Source organism: Hylobates moloch, unplaced genomic scaffold (assembly GCF_009828535.3).
Source record: "Hylobates moloch isolate HMO894 unplaced genomic scaffold, HMol_V3 SCAFFOLD_9, whole genome shotgun sequence".
Lineage (NCBI taxonomy): Eukaryota > Metazoa > Chordata > Mammalia > Primates > Hylobatidae > Hylobates > Hylobates moloch.
In genome coordinates this window covers 20,232,792-20,247,682 of record NW_026652284.1, presented here as the reverse complement: position 1 = coordinate 20,247,682, position 14,891 = coordinate 20,232,792, and the positions used below count along the sequence as shown (strand labels likewise).

The 14,891-nt window shown below is 52.1% G+C and overlaps 2 protein-coding genes across 2 annotated transcripts in view; one reads left to right on the top strand and one right to left on the bottom strand.

The window, feature by feature from the left end:
• Positions 1-1,282, top strand: part of HSPG2 (heparan sulfate proteoglycan 2) — a 113,333-nt gene extending 112,051 nt beyond the window's left edge. Inside the window, exon 97 of the mRNA XM_032759223.2 lies at positions 51-1,282. Within this exon, the coding sequence (XP_032615114.2) occupies positions 51-223 (173 nt within the window). The 3' untranslated portion in view covers positions 224-1,282. The remainder of the gene's footprint in view (positions 1-50) is intronic.
• Positions 1,269-10,508, bottom strand: LDLRAD2 (low density lipoprotein receptor class A domain containing 2). The gene is made up of 5 exons (XM_058444241.1): positions 10,427-10,508; positions 8,141-8,566; positions 6,887-7,018; positions 1,915-2,076; positions 1,269-1,802 (listed from the first exon to the last, which is right to left on the bottom strand). The coding sequence occupies exons 1-5, from the start codon at positions 10,506-10,508 to the stop codon at positions 1,600-1,602; spliced, it is 1,005 nt and encodes a 334-aa protein (XP_058300224.1). The 3' UTR covers positions 1,269-1,599.
• Positions 10,509-14,891: the final 4,383 nt, after the last annotated feature.

Sequence of the window (14,891 nt, the reverse complement as noted above, 5' to 3'; positions counted from 1 at the left end):
CCTCCTGGGCCACTGGAGCCCACAGGCCCTGTCCTCTCACCTCCCGGCAGGCGGAGCCCCTGACGTGGCCACGCTGACCGGCGGCAGGTTCTCCTCGGGCATCACAGGCTGTGTCAAGAACCTGGTGCTGCACTCGGCCCGACCCGGCGCCCCGCCCCCACAGCCCCTGGACCTGCAGCACCGCGCCCAGGCCGGGGCCAACACACGCCCCTGCCCCTCGTAGGCACCTGCCTGCCCCACACGGACTCCCGGGCCGCGCCCCAGCCCGACAGTGTCGAGTATATTATTATTAATATTATTATGAATTTTTGTAAGAAACTGAGGCGATGCCACGCTTTGCTGCTACCGCCCTGGGCTGGACTGGAGGTGGGCATGCCACCCCCACACACACAGCTGGGCAAAGCCACAAGGCTGGCCGGCAAGGCAGGTTGGATGGGAGTGGGCGCCTCAGAAAGCCACCAGGACTTGGGGTCAGGAGCGGTGGCTGGGTGGGCCCAGAACTGCCCCCACTGTCCCCCTACCCACCGATGGAGCCCCCAGATAGAGCTGGGTGGCCTGTTTCTGCAGCCTTTGGGCAGTTCTCACTCCTAGGAGAGCCAACCTCGGCTTGTGGGCTGGTGCCCCACAGCTACCTGAGATGGGCATCGCAGGAGTCTCTGCCACCCACTCAGGATTGGGAATTGTCTTTAGTGCCGGCTGTGGAGCAAAAGGCAGCTCACCCCTGGGCAGGCAGTCCCCATCCCCACCAGCTGGTTTTTCAGCACCCCCACCCACCTCCACCCAGCCCCTGGCACCTCCTCTGGCAGCCTCCCCCTCCTACCACGCCCTCCTGGCCTGCATTCCCACCCCCTCCTGCCAGCACACAGCCTGGGGTCCCTCCCTCAGGGGCTGTAAGGGAAGGCCCACCCCAACTCTTACCAGGAGCTGCTACAGGCAGAGTCCAGCACTGATAAGGCCCCGCCCACCGGGCCCCACCCACCCCAGGCCACATCCCCACCCATCTGGAAGTGAAGGCCCAGGGACTCCTCCGAGGGACGGACGCCGCTGGTGCTCAGGAAGAGCTAGTGCCTTAGGTGGGGGAAGGCAGGACTCACGACTGAGAGAGACAGGAGGGGGATATGACCACCCTGCCCCATCTGCGGGAGCCTGAAGATCCAGCTCGAGTGCCATCCTGCCAGTGGCCCCCAGACTGTGGGGTTGGGACGCCTGGCCTCTGTGTCCTAGAAGGGACCCTCCTGTGGTCTTTGTCTTGATTTTTCTTAATAAACGGTGCTATCCCCGCCAGGGGCCTCCCGTGTCTTTGATGAGGGCTTCACTCAGTGGAGCCCGTGGATGGGGCAGAGCAGGGCAGGTGAGATCTGGGGGTGAAGCAAGCTGGCTTTGGATCAGCGAGGCCCCCAGGCCCCCAACCCTGTGAGGCAGGAATTGTCCTATTTTCTAGAGGGGCAGCTGAGTCTCAGAGGGTTAGGGAGCCTGTCCAACATCAGACAGAGAGCCAGGGAGTTACAACCCAGAGTCTGACCCCAGAGCTTAGTCTCATTCCTGTGTGCCTGAAGCCCCTCTAGGGATGGCCTCCCTCATCCTGGAAGGCTGGGCCACTCAACTGCAGCCCCTTGGGGAGACCTGGCTGGGACATGGGTAGCACATGGTACAGGCTGTGCTGCAGCGGAGGCAGAGGCCATGGGCACCAGGTTGCCAGGCCAGCCAGCTGGGAGAGCAACAGCACCAGAGGAGGCCCACGAGGAGGCCAGCAGAGGCCAGGAGCATCAAGGAGGCCAGCGCCACCCCTCGGAGCTGGGGGCCTGTGGGAGGAGAAAGTCCACTCAGGCCTCAGCCTGGGCCCACTGCCCCGTCTCCATCACCTAGAGAGGGACAGGTGTGATTTTGGTGGGACGAGTAGGAGCAGGGAGTAACCTTCCAAAGCTGCATCTTGTCTCGTGGGGTCCCTGCCTGCCAGGGGACTCCTCTCAGCTGCAATCCGGAGGGATCCTGCAGACCCGAGAGCTGGGGAGGGAGTCGGGGGTCTGGAGGTATGGGCATCTGTGCTTCCTGTCTGGCTGGGCACCGGAGAGGGACCTGCATGGGAAAGAACAGAACTAGCACACCGAGAACTGTCCTTTCTGGGGCACTTGTGTGTTTCATTCAATCCTCACAAGACTTCTCTGAGTTTGTCACTCTTTGTGTTTCCATTTTACAGAGAGGTTGTCACTTGCCAAGTTCAATTAGCTGGAAGTGATAGGAGGACTTGAACTCACACAGTCTGGCTCCAGGGCCTAAGTCTATGAGTGGAGCTACTTCTCAAGGAAGAGGGTGTACGTGTACTGAGCATTGAGGCAGGGTCTCACTCTGTCGCCCAGGCTGGAGTCCAGTGGCACAATCACCACTTGCTGCAACTTCTGCCTCCCCAGGCTCAAGCGATCCTCCCACCTCAGCCTCCCGAGTAGCTGGGACTACCAGCACGTGCCACCACGCCTGGCTAATTTTTGTATTTTTTGTAGAGACGGGATCTCACTATGTTGCACAAGCTGGTCTCGACTCCTGAGCTCAAGCAGTCCACCTGCCTCAGCCTCCCAAAATGCTGGGATTCCAGGCGTGAGCCACCATGCCCGGCCATGAGCATTTTCTGTGCATCAAGCACCACACTCTGGGCTGGGCCCTTTACCTATGTATGCCACTTACAGTTTACAACAACTCTGAAGGGTGAGGTTTATCCCCATTTCACAGGTAAGGAAACTGAGGCATAGAGGTTCATTCTTCCATTCATTTGACTAGTATTTCTTGAGCATCTCCTATGCCCCCAGGCATGGCTCTAGCAACTGGGGGATACAACCACTATGAGCACATGACAAATATGTCTTCATGGAACTGGGAGTTTAGTGTGTGGAGAAACAAAACACGTGAATAGAATTTATGTCCAAAGGAGACAGGTGCTAGTGAGAAAAATTACACATGTTGGTGGGGGCAGGGCTGCCGCTTTTCTTACTGTGGCAAAGCACATAACATTTACCATTTAACCATGGTTAGGGGTACAGTTCAGTGGCATTAAATATATTCTGATAGAGTTTGGATCTCTGTTCCCACCCAAATCTCAGGTCAAATTGTAATTCCCAGTGTTGGAGGCGGGGCCTGGTGGGAGGTGCTTAGATCATGGGGGTGGATTTCTCATGAATAGTTTAGCACCATTCCCTTGGTGCTGTTCTCAAGATAGTGAGTTCTCGCAAGATCTGGTTGTTTAAAAGTGTGCAGTGCCTCCCCACTCACTCTCTCTCTCTTGCTCCTACTCTGGCTGTGCCTGCTCCCCTCTCGCCTTCTGCCAAGATTGTAAGTTTCCTGAGGCATCCCCAGAAGCTGAGCAGATGCCAGTATCATGCTTCCTGTACAGCCTGCAGAACTGTGAGACAATTAAACCTCTTTTCTTTATAAATTACCCAGTCTCAGGTGTTTTTTTATAGCAATGCGAGAACGGACTAATACGCATTCACATTGTGCAGCCATCACCGCCATCCATCTCCAGAACTTTGTATCTGCCCAAACTGAAACTCCATCAACTCCGTCAGTTCCATTAACTCCATATCCTCCTTGTCCCCACCCCCCAGCCCCAGTGACCATGGCTGTACTTCCTGCCTCTGTGATTTTGACTATTCTAATATACATATTAGAATATAATAATATATTAACAGTTACTAATAATAACTTTTTTTTTGAGACAGAGTTTTGCTCTTGTTGCTCAAGCTGGAGTGCAATGGTGCGATCTCGGCTCACTGCAACCTATGCCTCCTGGGTTCAAGCGATTCTCCTGCCTCAGCCTCCTGAGTAGCTGGGACTACAGGCATGTGCCACCACGCCCAGCTAATTTTGTATTTTTAGTACAGATGGGGTTTCTCCATGTTGGTCAGGCTGGTCTCGAACTCCCGACTACAGGTGATCCGCCCATCTCAGCCTCCCAAAGTGCTGGGATTACAGGTGTGAGCCACCGCACCTGGCCAGGGTTGCTATTTTTATATAAAGGAGTCAGGGAAGAACTTAAATAGACCCACCAGGAAGCAAAGGAATGAGCTTGCAATGCAGATCTCGGAAGAAAAGTCTTCTGGTAGAGGACACAGCTACTGCAAAGGCCAGAACAAAGCTGGAGTGTGGAGGGGAGGCGGGGCCAGAGAGGGGGTGGGGACGGGGAGGAGGTGGGGCCAGGAAGGAAGAGGCGGGGCCAGGAAGGAAGAGGCGGGGCCAGGAAAGAAGGGGCAGGGCCAGATCGTGCAGGGCCTTTGAGCCCCGGGGAGGCTTTGCCTTTGCTGAATGTGATGAGGGTTTTGAGCAGGAGAGTGACATAACCTGATTTACTGTTTTAAAAGGTACCTCTGGCAGGGAAGCATAACTCCCCACTCAAGTGGGCTATACGTAATGACTTCCCAAGAATACAGTGGGGAAAGATGGGGCCAAAAGTAACAGTGGAGAAACGAGGCAGACATCAGCCAGGCGGTCAAGGTCAGCGTCAACCACCATCCAACACCAAACACCCAACACCAAAGTCATGTTTGGTGTGATGTGACGTGATGAAGACGGCATTTCACCTCTGTGAACTGTAACTCTAGTCTTTTCATGAGAAAAATATCAAATAAATCCCAATAGTGGGACATCCTACAAAATCCCTGAGCAGTACTCTCAACTGTCACGGTCATTAAAAACAAGGAAATCCTGAAAAACTGCCACAGCCAAGGGGAGCCTAAAGAGGCATGATGACTATTAATGAATGTAACGAGTCCAGGCGCGCGGAGGCTCACGCCTGTAATCCCAGCACTTTGGGAGGCCAAGGCGGGTGGATCACTTGAGGTCAGGAGTTTGAGACCAGCCTGGCCAACATGGAGCAATCCCGTCTCTACTAAAAATACAAAAATTAGCTCGGCGTGGTGGTGGGCACCTGTAATCCCAGCTACACGGGCGGCTGAGGCAGGAGAATCGCTTGAACCAGGGAGGCAGAGGTTGCAGTGAGCCGAGATCGCGCCATTGCAGTCTATCTAGCCCAGGCGACAGAGCAAGACTCCATCTGAAAAAAAGTAATAAAATAAATAAATAAATAAATCAATGTAACATGAGATGCTGAATGGGATCCTGGGACAGAAAAAGGACATTAGGTAAAAACTAGGGAAAACCGAATAAACTGTGGACTTTAGTTAATAATATTACTTCATTAATTAAAACAAATGTCTCATACTAATGTAAAATTGTCAGTAATAGCACCCAAACTGAGTGCTGGGTATATGAGAATTTTCTGTACTATCTTCTCAATTTTTTTGTAAATCTAAAACTGCCCTAAAAAATGAAGTTCATGCAATCCCAGCACTTTGGGAAGCCAAGACGGGAAGATCTTGAGTCCAGCGGTTCGAGACTAGCTCTTGCAATACAGTGAGACCTCATCTCTACAAAAAACACAAAAATTAGCTGGGCATGGTGGCGCATGTGTAGTCCCAGCTACTCTGGGGGCTGAAGTGGGAGGATCACCTGAGCCCAGGAAGCAGAGGTTGCAGTGAGCCGAGATGGCACCACTGCACTCCAGCCTGGATAACAGAATGAGAACCTATCTCAAAACAATAAATAGTAAGTTCATTTGAAAAAAAGGAAAAGAAAAAGAAGGCTCCCCCAGGCTTCCACAGGAAGAACATAGCATGTTCTTCCCGTGTTGTCAGAGGCAAAGGACAGAAGGAGGGAGACCAGTTCAGAAGTTATTAGAACAACCCAGAGGAGAGCTGGTGGTGGCTCAGACCAGGTGATGGCAGAGCAGGTGTGAGAAGGGTCAGAGTCTGGAAAGCTTTGGAAGGCCTTGTCGCTGGCTTGGTTATGGGTTATAGGCTATGGGTTAAGCGGGCAGTAAAAGATGACTCAGTGTGAGGCCTGGGCAGCTGGAATGTGGAGTCACTGCTCAGCGAGAGGGAAGCAGGATGCAGGGAGGGCTGTGGACAAGGAGTCCAGTGTGGGGCAAGTTAAGTTTGAGATTTCGCCTATACATCCACGCAGAGATGCTGAGCAGGGAGGAGGTTATGCGGCTGAAGTTCAAAGACAAGTCCCGCAGGTGATACAATATAAACGAGACCCACAAGGTGATGAGCCTGGATGGAGGACAAGGGGACATAGGACCTGGGTCTCATGGCACAAAGCATACAGCATCAGGGAAACGACCAGGAACCTGCAAAGAAGGCTGAGCAGGGGATGGGGAAGGTACGTGTGTGGGGTTCTGGGAAACTGCGTTTCACCCCTGTTCAACAGTACATGGCAGCCCTACCTCCATCCCACTCCTAATTGGGTGTGGTGGGCAGGTGGGACATCTCTAGATCCCCAGGAATGTTATTCCTGGGTGATTTATTCTGGCCCCTTCCACCAACCCTAGCCCTCCTATCCCACTCCCCTGTCTACAGAGATCATTCCTGCTCATTTTACTCACTGGCTTTATGACCTTGGGCAAGTCACTTCTCTCTAGGCCTCAGTTTCCTGATCTGTAAAGTGTGGGAATCAGACTGGATTGATGGTTTTCAAAGTATGTCTTGAGGGTGACACTCAGGGCCCTCAGAGAGACATCAAGCAGCCAGGGCCCCAGGCCCACCATCCAGTTAAGCAGAGGATATCTCCTTTGAATGTCTTGGGCCTCCGTGCCAGGTCCCATTTAGCAAAAGTTTCCACCACTAAAGCATCATTTGGAATCCGCTAGATGAGATTCATCTGCAGCATAGTTCTGGCCCTGACTGCTCTGCCCCTCCAGCCCTTGGCCTAAGCCGATTCCACACTTCCGCTTTCCTCTCTCCTGCCTCCCCACCGGGGCCCTGCCCTAGGGAAGGGGAGTTAGGGCCAGGCTTCCCTCCAGCTGTTCAGTAGGGCCCAGTCCACACCCCGCACCGACCTCTGCAGTCAGCTGGTGACCAGGAGCCCTGGTCACTGCCGTCGCCACAGTTGTCCATGCCCCAGGGGTCACACACGAGGCTTGATGGGATGCACCTGCCATTCTGACAGCGGAAGTAGGCACCACAAGGTCCTGAGGCCAGAAGCAGAAGCCTGAGGCGAGGATCCTGGTCCGGCCCACGACACAGCAGGATGTGTGGCCCCATGATGACAGTGTGGGGGTGTGGGCAGGAGAGAGCTCCCTCATGCATGCGGATGAGAGCATGGATGAGTGTTTCATGGGGAGAAGGGTGGAGGACGGCAGCTAACATGTACTGACTTCCTCTTCTGTGCCAGGCACAGCTGTAAATACTTCACATCCTGGCCCATTGAGGCCTCACAATACCCCTATGGGGCAAATACTGTTATTAATTTTATTATTTTTTATTATTATATTTTTAAATTATTTTTTGTTGTTTTAGGCAGGTCTCTCTCTGTCACCCAGGCTGGTCTTGAATTCCTGAGCTCAAGTGGTCCTCATGCCTTGGCCTCCCAAAGTGCTCAGATTACAGGCGAAAGCCACGGCGCCCAGCTGGGCGAGTATTATTAATTTCAGTTCCAAGAGGCCCCTTTCCTGGCTTGAGTTGGTTTCTGCTGCCTACAGGCCTGGCGAGTCCTAAGCACACCCTTCTGCAAACATCTGAAGGGCTGAGCCAGCGCAGAGCAGCCAGCATGTGGCATGACAGTATGTGAGCTGTGTGTAAGTGTGCAAGTGTAAGTGTACTGTGTGCATATGAGGTGTGTGATTATGGTGAGTGCGCAGTGTGAGGCGTGTGCTGCAGTGAGGGGCATGAGTGTGGAGTGTGTGGGGGCGATGAGGTGCATGGGTTGTGCGTACGTGACGTGGGTGTGGATGTCAGAGTGTGAGGTGTGAACGTGTGTGGGAGTTGTGTGTGAATGTGTGTGGGGAGGAAGTTGTGTGTGGATGTGTGTGTATGTGTGTGTGCACTGGGGCTGGTAGGACAGTCTGGCGCACACATCCACTGTAGCCAGATTTATATGGTTGGCTCTTAGGATCCGGGAGGTCCCTTATTGTGACTCTGCCACTAGCCACCACCTTCTTCCCTCCCTTTGGACCCAGTCCCTGCCATCTTGTGCTTCGGGCACCCCCCGCCATTCCCCTGTCGGCAGCGGCCCTCACCGGGGCCCCCACTGTGGCCCCAGTCCCGCATGGCCTCTGCATAGGGTCCCGTCCCGGCCTTCAGCCCCAGCTCACCCAGACGGAAAGAGGTGACTTCGCCCACGAAGTCCACGCGGGGCTGGCGGCCTCTCGTAACCAGGCGCAGGCCTAGGAAGGGTCCGGAGGATGCCACAGGCACCGGGATGGTCAGGCCGCACAGGGGGGACCCTAGGGGCCGGGGCGCCCCCGGCGGGCCCTCGTAGAACTGCAGGTAGGAGCCGGGGGCGCACGGGTCTGCCGGGGCCGGGGAGGAGGTGTTCAGCGCCGGGGGCGCGGGGGTCAGGCTGTAGACCAGGAAGAAGCGGAACTGGAAGAGGATCCGGTCGCCGGGGGCCGCCCCCTGCACCCAGAGCCCGCAGTCGGTGTCCGGAGCCACGAAGTAGAACCTGCGCGACGCGGCGTGCGAGCGCAGCAGCAGCCCGTCCCCCTGCCACGTCTGCCCGCACAGGTCCGCCAGGTCGGCTGCAGCGGAAGGCACGGACCCTGGAGCCGCGCGGCGCGACCCCGAACTCTACTCTGTCCCCTGCCCGCTGTGTGATCTCAAGCGAGTTACTCGCCCTCTCTGAGCCTCAGTTTCCTCATCGGTAAAATGGGGATGATTAATCAATCTCAGAATGAGTGTAAGGATTAAATGATTTAATTTAATTTAATTCAAACCTACAATCCCTTATTCAAAACCCTAAAATGCGGGGCCGAGCACAGTGGCTCACGCCTGTAATCCCAGCACTTTGGAGGCCAAGGCGGGTAGATCACCTGAGGTCAGGAGTTCGAGACCAGCCTGGCCAACATGGTGAAACCCCATCTCTACTAAAATACAAAAAATTGGCCGGGCTTGGTGGCACGCATCTGTAATCCCAACTACTCGAGAGGCTGAGGCTGAGAATCGCTTGAACTCTGGAGGCGGAGGTTGCAGTGAGCTGAGATCAAGCCACTGCACTCCAGCCTGGGTAACACAGCGAGACTCTGTCACCAAAAAAAAAAGGGGGGGGGGAGAGCTGTGTGATAAGGAGCCCCTTTTCTTCCTGCTTTTGAAAGCTGCTGACTGAGGATGAGGGTGGAATGTCCAGAGCTGCAGCAGCCATTTTGCAATGAGGTCAGAGCATTTCAGAAGAACAGTGACATTGTTGAGCTGTTGAGTTAACCATCTCTGGAATCACCTATGACCACTCTTAACTGAAATAGCAAATATCCTACCATTTAAGCCCCATTTAGTTTGTTATCTGTTACTTACAGCCCAAAATATCCTCACCGGTACAGGGCTGTTGTGAGGATTAAATGAGATGATGTGCAAGTACTCAAAGTAGCCCTGATTTCTGTAAGCACAGAGAGAAAAGAGGAGGTGGGTTTTCTGGTGCAAGATAGGGACCAGTGGGTACTTGAGGACCAGCCAGGATGTGGGTCTTCGAGGAAAAAATCCTTCATCAGAGCTCAGGATGTGGGAGCACTTTCCAATATTTGGTATTTCTCTGCTAAAGCCGGAGCCCACCCTGAAGGTACACAGGGCAGGCATGGAGTTTAGAGAGTAAGGGAATTGGGCACCCTTTTTTTTTTATTTTTATTTTTTTGAGACGGAGTCTCTCTGTTGCCAGGCTGGAGTGCGGTGGCACAATCTTGGCTCACTGCAGCCTCCGACTCCCTGGTTCAAGAGATTCTCCTGCCTCAGCCTCCCAAGTAGCTGGGATTACAGGCACGTGCCACCATGCCCAGCTAATTTTTGTATTTTTAGTAGAGATGTGGTTTCATCATGTTGGCCAGGATGGTCTTGATCTCCTGACCTCGTGATCCGCCTGCCTCGGCATCACAAAGTGCTGGGATTACAGGCGTGAGCCACCATGCCCAGCCGGGAATTTGGCACCTTTTATGTGCCAGGTATTGTGAAGTGCCTTGCATGACTTATCTCATCTTATATGCACAATAATCATAGTCCCTTAAGGGGCAAGGGCCTATTATTTTCATTTTACTGCCAAAGAAATTCAGACAGAGTTGAAACAATGATCTCAAAGGTACAAACATAAGAAGTGGCAGAGTGTGTAAATGCAGCTTCTCTGAATCCGAAGCCTACAGAGTTTTGCAAAGCAGGCCCTGAGGGCTGTCCTGCCCATTCCCAGACTCCTGCTTCTAGGTGACTGGGAGGTCCAGCCTTCCAGAAGGCTTTGGGTTGGATTTGGGGATGCCAAGCAAGACCAGACACAGTTTCCCAGCCTCCCCCAACTCAAAAGGTCTCAGCCCAGCAGGATGAGTGCTGACTGGGGAGACATAGTCTCTAAGGATGGTGGGGGCCCAAGTCTTCTGGGTGCCCCAACCAAGCCCCCTGATACTTACCTGTCTCCAAAGCAGTTGCAGTCAGGGCGGCTGCCCCCAGCAAGAGCAACCTTTGGGGCAACTGCAGAAGACAAGCCTCCATCCAGGCTCTGCTGTGCCCAGCAATGGGGCAGACCCACAGAATCTTCAGCTCGGGGTCTCTGGGGAGACTGGAGTATGGGGCCTGGTCAGGCCAGCAGGGAGGCTGGTGGGACACAAGGAGAAGGGGGAGGCAAGTCCTCCAGCCCCCTGGTCTCTTCACTATGATCTTTGTGCTTTGCCTTCCAGATCCTCCTCATTTGGTTCAGAACTGTGTCCAGGGGTTGCCATGGAGATTTGGAGCAAGGGCTAGAGCCTGGGGAGAGGAGGCAGGGAGGAGATCTGCTCCCCTTCTGCCAGACAGGAACCAGGAAACTCAGATCTGGTTCAGCCACAGGGCTTCTGGGAGGAGGACCCGCAGGAAGCCAGATCTGCTACCTTCCTAGATCAGTTGGCACCTTAGGGACTGAGCTTGAGGGAGGTCCAGGACACCAAAGGAGCCCCTCTGAGGGCCTAGAGAGCAGCAGGCAGAGAAGGAGCACTAGACCAGTAGTCTGCTCTATTACTAACAAGCCATTCCTGCCTCAGGGCCTTTGCACTCATAGATCCCTCTGTCTGGAGTGTTCTCCCCCCATAGCAGTGCACGGCTGACTTCTTCAGGTCATCAGGTTGTGGCTCACATGTCACCTCCACAGACCACACTCTCCTGACCACCTCTCCATCTAAATTAACCCTCTCTCTCTTTGTCACTCAATCACATCTCAAATGTATCATCCCAGCACTCCCTGGAATTATTTTGCCTATTCATTTCTTGTTGTATATATTGTCCACTGGCCTCCACTAAAATTATATTCCACGAGTATCTTGTTTACCTCTGAACCCTTATGTCATAGCACAGTCACTGGCACAAGGCAGGCATCCAGGAAATAATGAAAGAATAAGTGTGTGGCATTGAACAAATGACCCCTTTTTCTGGATTTTACTTCCCCATGTGTAAAATAAATGCCCTGGACTAATTCAGACTTTTTCAAAACATGTTGTTAGTAGAACAATTTTTTTTCAAAAAGTATCTTACAAGGAACCTTAATCTATAAAACTGAAGCTTTTCAAGCCCTGGTATCCTTCTCTGGAAAATGGGATAATGATAATTCCAACCACATAGTTACATTGTAAGAATTAAGTAACTTGGCCTGGCGTGGTGGCTCATGCCTGTAATCCCAGCACTTTGGGAGGCTGAGGTGGGTGGATCACAAGGTCAGGAGTTCAAGGCCAGCCTGGCCAACATAGTGAAACCCCATCTCTACTAAAAATACAAAAAAAATTAGCCAGGCATGGTAGTGCATGCCTGTAGTCTCAGCTACTCGGGAGGCTGAGGCAGGAGAATCGCTTGAATCCGGGAGGTGGAGGTTGCAGTGAGCCGAGATTGTGCCGCTGCACTCCAGCTTGAGCAACAGAGTGAGACTTCATCTCAAAAAAAAAAAGAATTAAGTAACTTAATACAAGTGGGGTACTTGGAATAGTGTCTATCATGTAGTAAAGTAACCAATGTATGTCAGCTTGAATGACGATCATTAATGTCATCATTATTATTTAAGCAGATGTTTCAAGTGTGGGGGGAGGGGAGGAGCTAAGCAGCCCAAATTGGCAGTGCCTGAGACACCACCTCAAAATCCCAGGAATCTATGAGAAGGTGAAGACCTCTGGACCTGGCCAGGCACAGTGGCTCACACCTGTAATCCCATCACTTTGGGAGGCCAAGGCAGGCGATCACCTGAGGTTGGGAATTCGAGAGCAGCCTGGCCAACATGGTGAAACCCCATCTCTAATATAAATACAAATATTAGCTGGGTGTTGTCGCACATGCCAGTAATCCCAGCTACTCCGGAGGCTGAGGCACAAGAATCACTTGAACCTGGGAGGTGGAGGTTGCAGTGAGCTGAGATTGCACCACTGCACTCCAACCTGGGCGATAAAGTAAAAAAAAAAAAAAAAACAAACACCTCTGGACCTATTATTCTCTAAAAGCTCTCCCTCCTGGAGCAGTCATTTGATGCAACCTTGATTTCCTACAGTGTATGATGTCCAAATCTGTACCCTGGGGGACTCTAAGAAGACTCAAATCTTCCCTCAGCAAGAATGAATTTATCGTGAAGCCCACTGAAGCTTAGACTTTAGAACTCATCACTTGCATGGGATTATATGGGTTTTGTTTTGTTTTGTTTTTGTTTTTGTTTTTTTTGAGACTCAGTCTCGCTCTGTCACCCAGGCTGGAGTGCAGTGGCACAATCTCGGCTCACCGCAAGCTCCCCTTCCTGGGTTCACGCCATTCTCCTGCCTCAGCCTCCCAAGTAGCTGGGATTACAGGCACCCGCCATAACACTTGGCTAATTTTTTGTACTTTTAGTACAGATGGGGTTTCACCGTGTTAGCCAGGCTGGTCTTGATCTCCTGACCTCGTGATCCGCCCGCCTCGGCCTCCCAAAGTGCTGGGATTACAGGCGTGAGCCACCGCACCTGACCTTTTTTTTTTTTTTTTTTTTTTGAGACGGAGTCTCACTGTTGCCCAAGCTGGAGTGCAGTGGCATGATCTCAGCTCACTGCAACCTCCCAGGCTGGAGTGCAGTGGCACAATATCAGCTCACTGCAACCTCCGCTTCCCAGGTTCAAGAGATTCTCCTGCCTCAGCCTCCCAAGTAGCTGGGACTACAGGCATGCACCACCATGCCCAGCTAATTTTTTATTTTTAGTAGAGACGGGGTTTCAGCATGTTGGTCAGGCTGGTCTCAAACTCCTGACCTCAGGTGATCTGCCCACCTCGGCCTCCCAGAGTTCTGGGATTACAGGAGTGAGCCACCCTGCCCAGCCAGGATTATATGTTTTTATAAAATTTGCAAAAGTAAGAATGGTTATAAACTTTCAGTTTTGCAAGATGAAAATGTTTTAGAGATCTGTTGCACACTACTGTGAAAATATTTAACACTACTGAACTGTACACTTAGAATGGCTAAGACAGGCCAAGTGCAAGTCTCACACCTTTAATCTCAACACTTTGGGAGCCTGAGTTGAGAGGATCACTTGAAGCCAGGAGTTCAAGACCAACCTGGGCCTGTAATCCCAGCACTTTGGGAAGCCAAGGCAGGCAGGTCACCTGAGGTCAGGAGTTCGACAGCAGCCTAGCCAACATGGCGAAACCTGGCCTCTACAAAAAATACAAAAATTAGCCAGGCATGGTGGCACGCACCTATAATCCCAGCTACTCGGGAGGCTGAGGCAGGAGAATCCCTTGAACCCAGGAGGCAGTGAGCCAAGATCACACCACTGCACTCCAGCCCAGGCAACAGAGTGAGACTCCATCTCAAAAAAAAACAAAAAAAAACAAAAAGACTAACCTGGGCAACAGAGTGAAATCCTGTCTCTACAAAAAATTAAAGTTAAAATTAAAAAATTAGGTGGTGCCTGTACTCCTAGCTATAGTATAGCTACTCAGGAGGCTAAGGCAAAAGATCACTTGAGCCCAGAAGCTTGAGGTTACAAATGAGCTATGATCATGACACTCCACTCCAGCCTAGGCAACAGAGCAGATCCATCTCAAAAAAAAAGGTTAAGATAGTAAGTTTTGTTATGTATTTTCTTGCCATAATTTTTTAAAATTTTGCAAACACAAGGGGTACATATTCTCAGGACCTCTTGATACTGTGCCTCAAGCCAAATAAAATTTTTCAAAAATAAAAATAGGGTTGGAAGTGGTGGTTCATGCCTGTAATCCCAGGACTTTGGGAGGCCAAGGTGGGTGGATCATCTAAGGTCAGGAATTCAAGACCAGCCTGGCGAAACCCTATCTCTACTAAAAATACAAAAATTAGCTGGGTGTGTCTGGGCGCAGTGGCTCACGCCTGTAATCCCAGAACTTTGGGAAGCCGAGGCAGGTGGATTGCCAGAGGTCAAGAGTTTGAGACCAGCCTGACCAACATGGTGAAACCTCATCTCTACTAAAAATACAAAAATTAGCCAGGTGTGCTGGTGGGCACCTGTAATCCCAGCTACTCAGGAGGCTGAGGCAGGAGAATTGCTTGAACCCAGGAGGCAGATGTTGTGGTGAGCTGAGACTGGGTCATTGCACTCCAACCTGGGCGACAGAGCGAGACTCCATCTGAAAAAAAAAATTAGCTGGGTGTGGTGGCAGGCGCCTGTAATCCCAGCTACTTGGGAGGCTGAGGCAAGAGAATCACTTGAACCCAGGAGGTAGAGGTTGCAGTGAGCCAAGATGGCGCCACTGCACTCCAGCCTAGACGATAAAGCGAGACTCAAAAAAATTAATTAATTAATTAATTAAAAAATTAAAAAAATAAAAATAGGCCGTGTACAGTGGCTCACACCTGTAATCCCAGCACTTTAGGAAGCTGAGACAGGCAGATCACCTGAGGTCAGGAGTTTAAGACAAGCCTGG

Excerpts from the sequence above, each read along its gene's own strand:
- LDLRAD2 (XM_058444241.1), bottom strand. The coding sequence starts at position 10,508 with ATGGAGGCTTGTCTTCTGCAGTTGCCCCAAAGGTTGCTCTTGCTGGGG. Across the intron at positions 8,567-10,426 it reads TGCAACTGCTTTGGAGACAG|CCGACCTGGCGGACCTGTGC; the intron begins GTAAGTATCAGG and ends CTTCCGCTGCAG. Across the intron at positions 1,803-1,914 it reads ACAAGATGCAGCTTTGGAAG|GCCCCCAGCTCCGAGGGGTG; the intron begins GTTACTCCCTGC and ends CTCCTCCCACAG.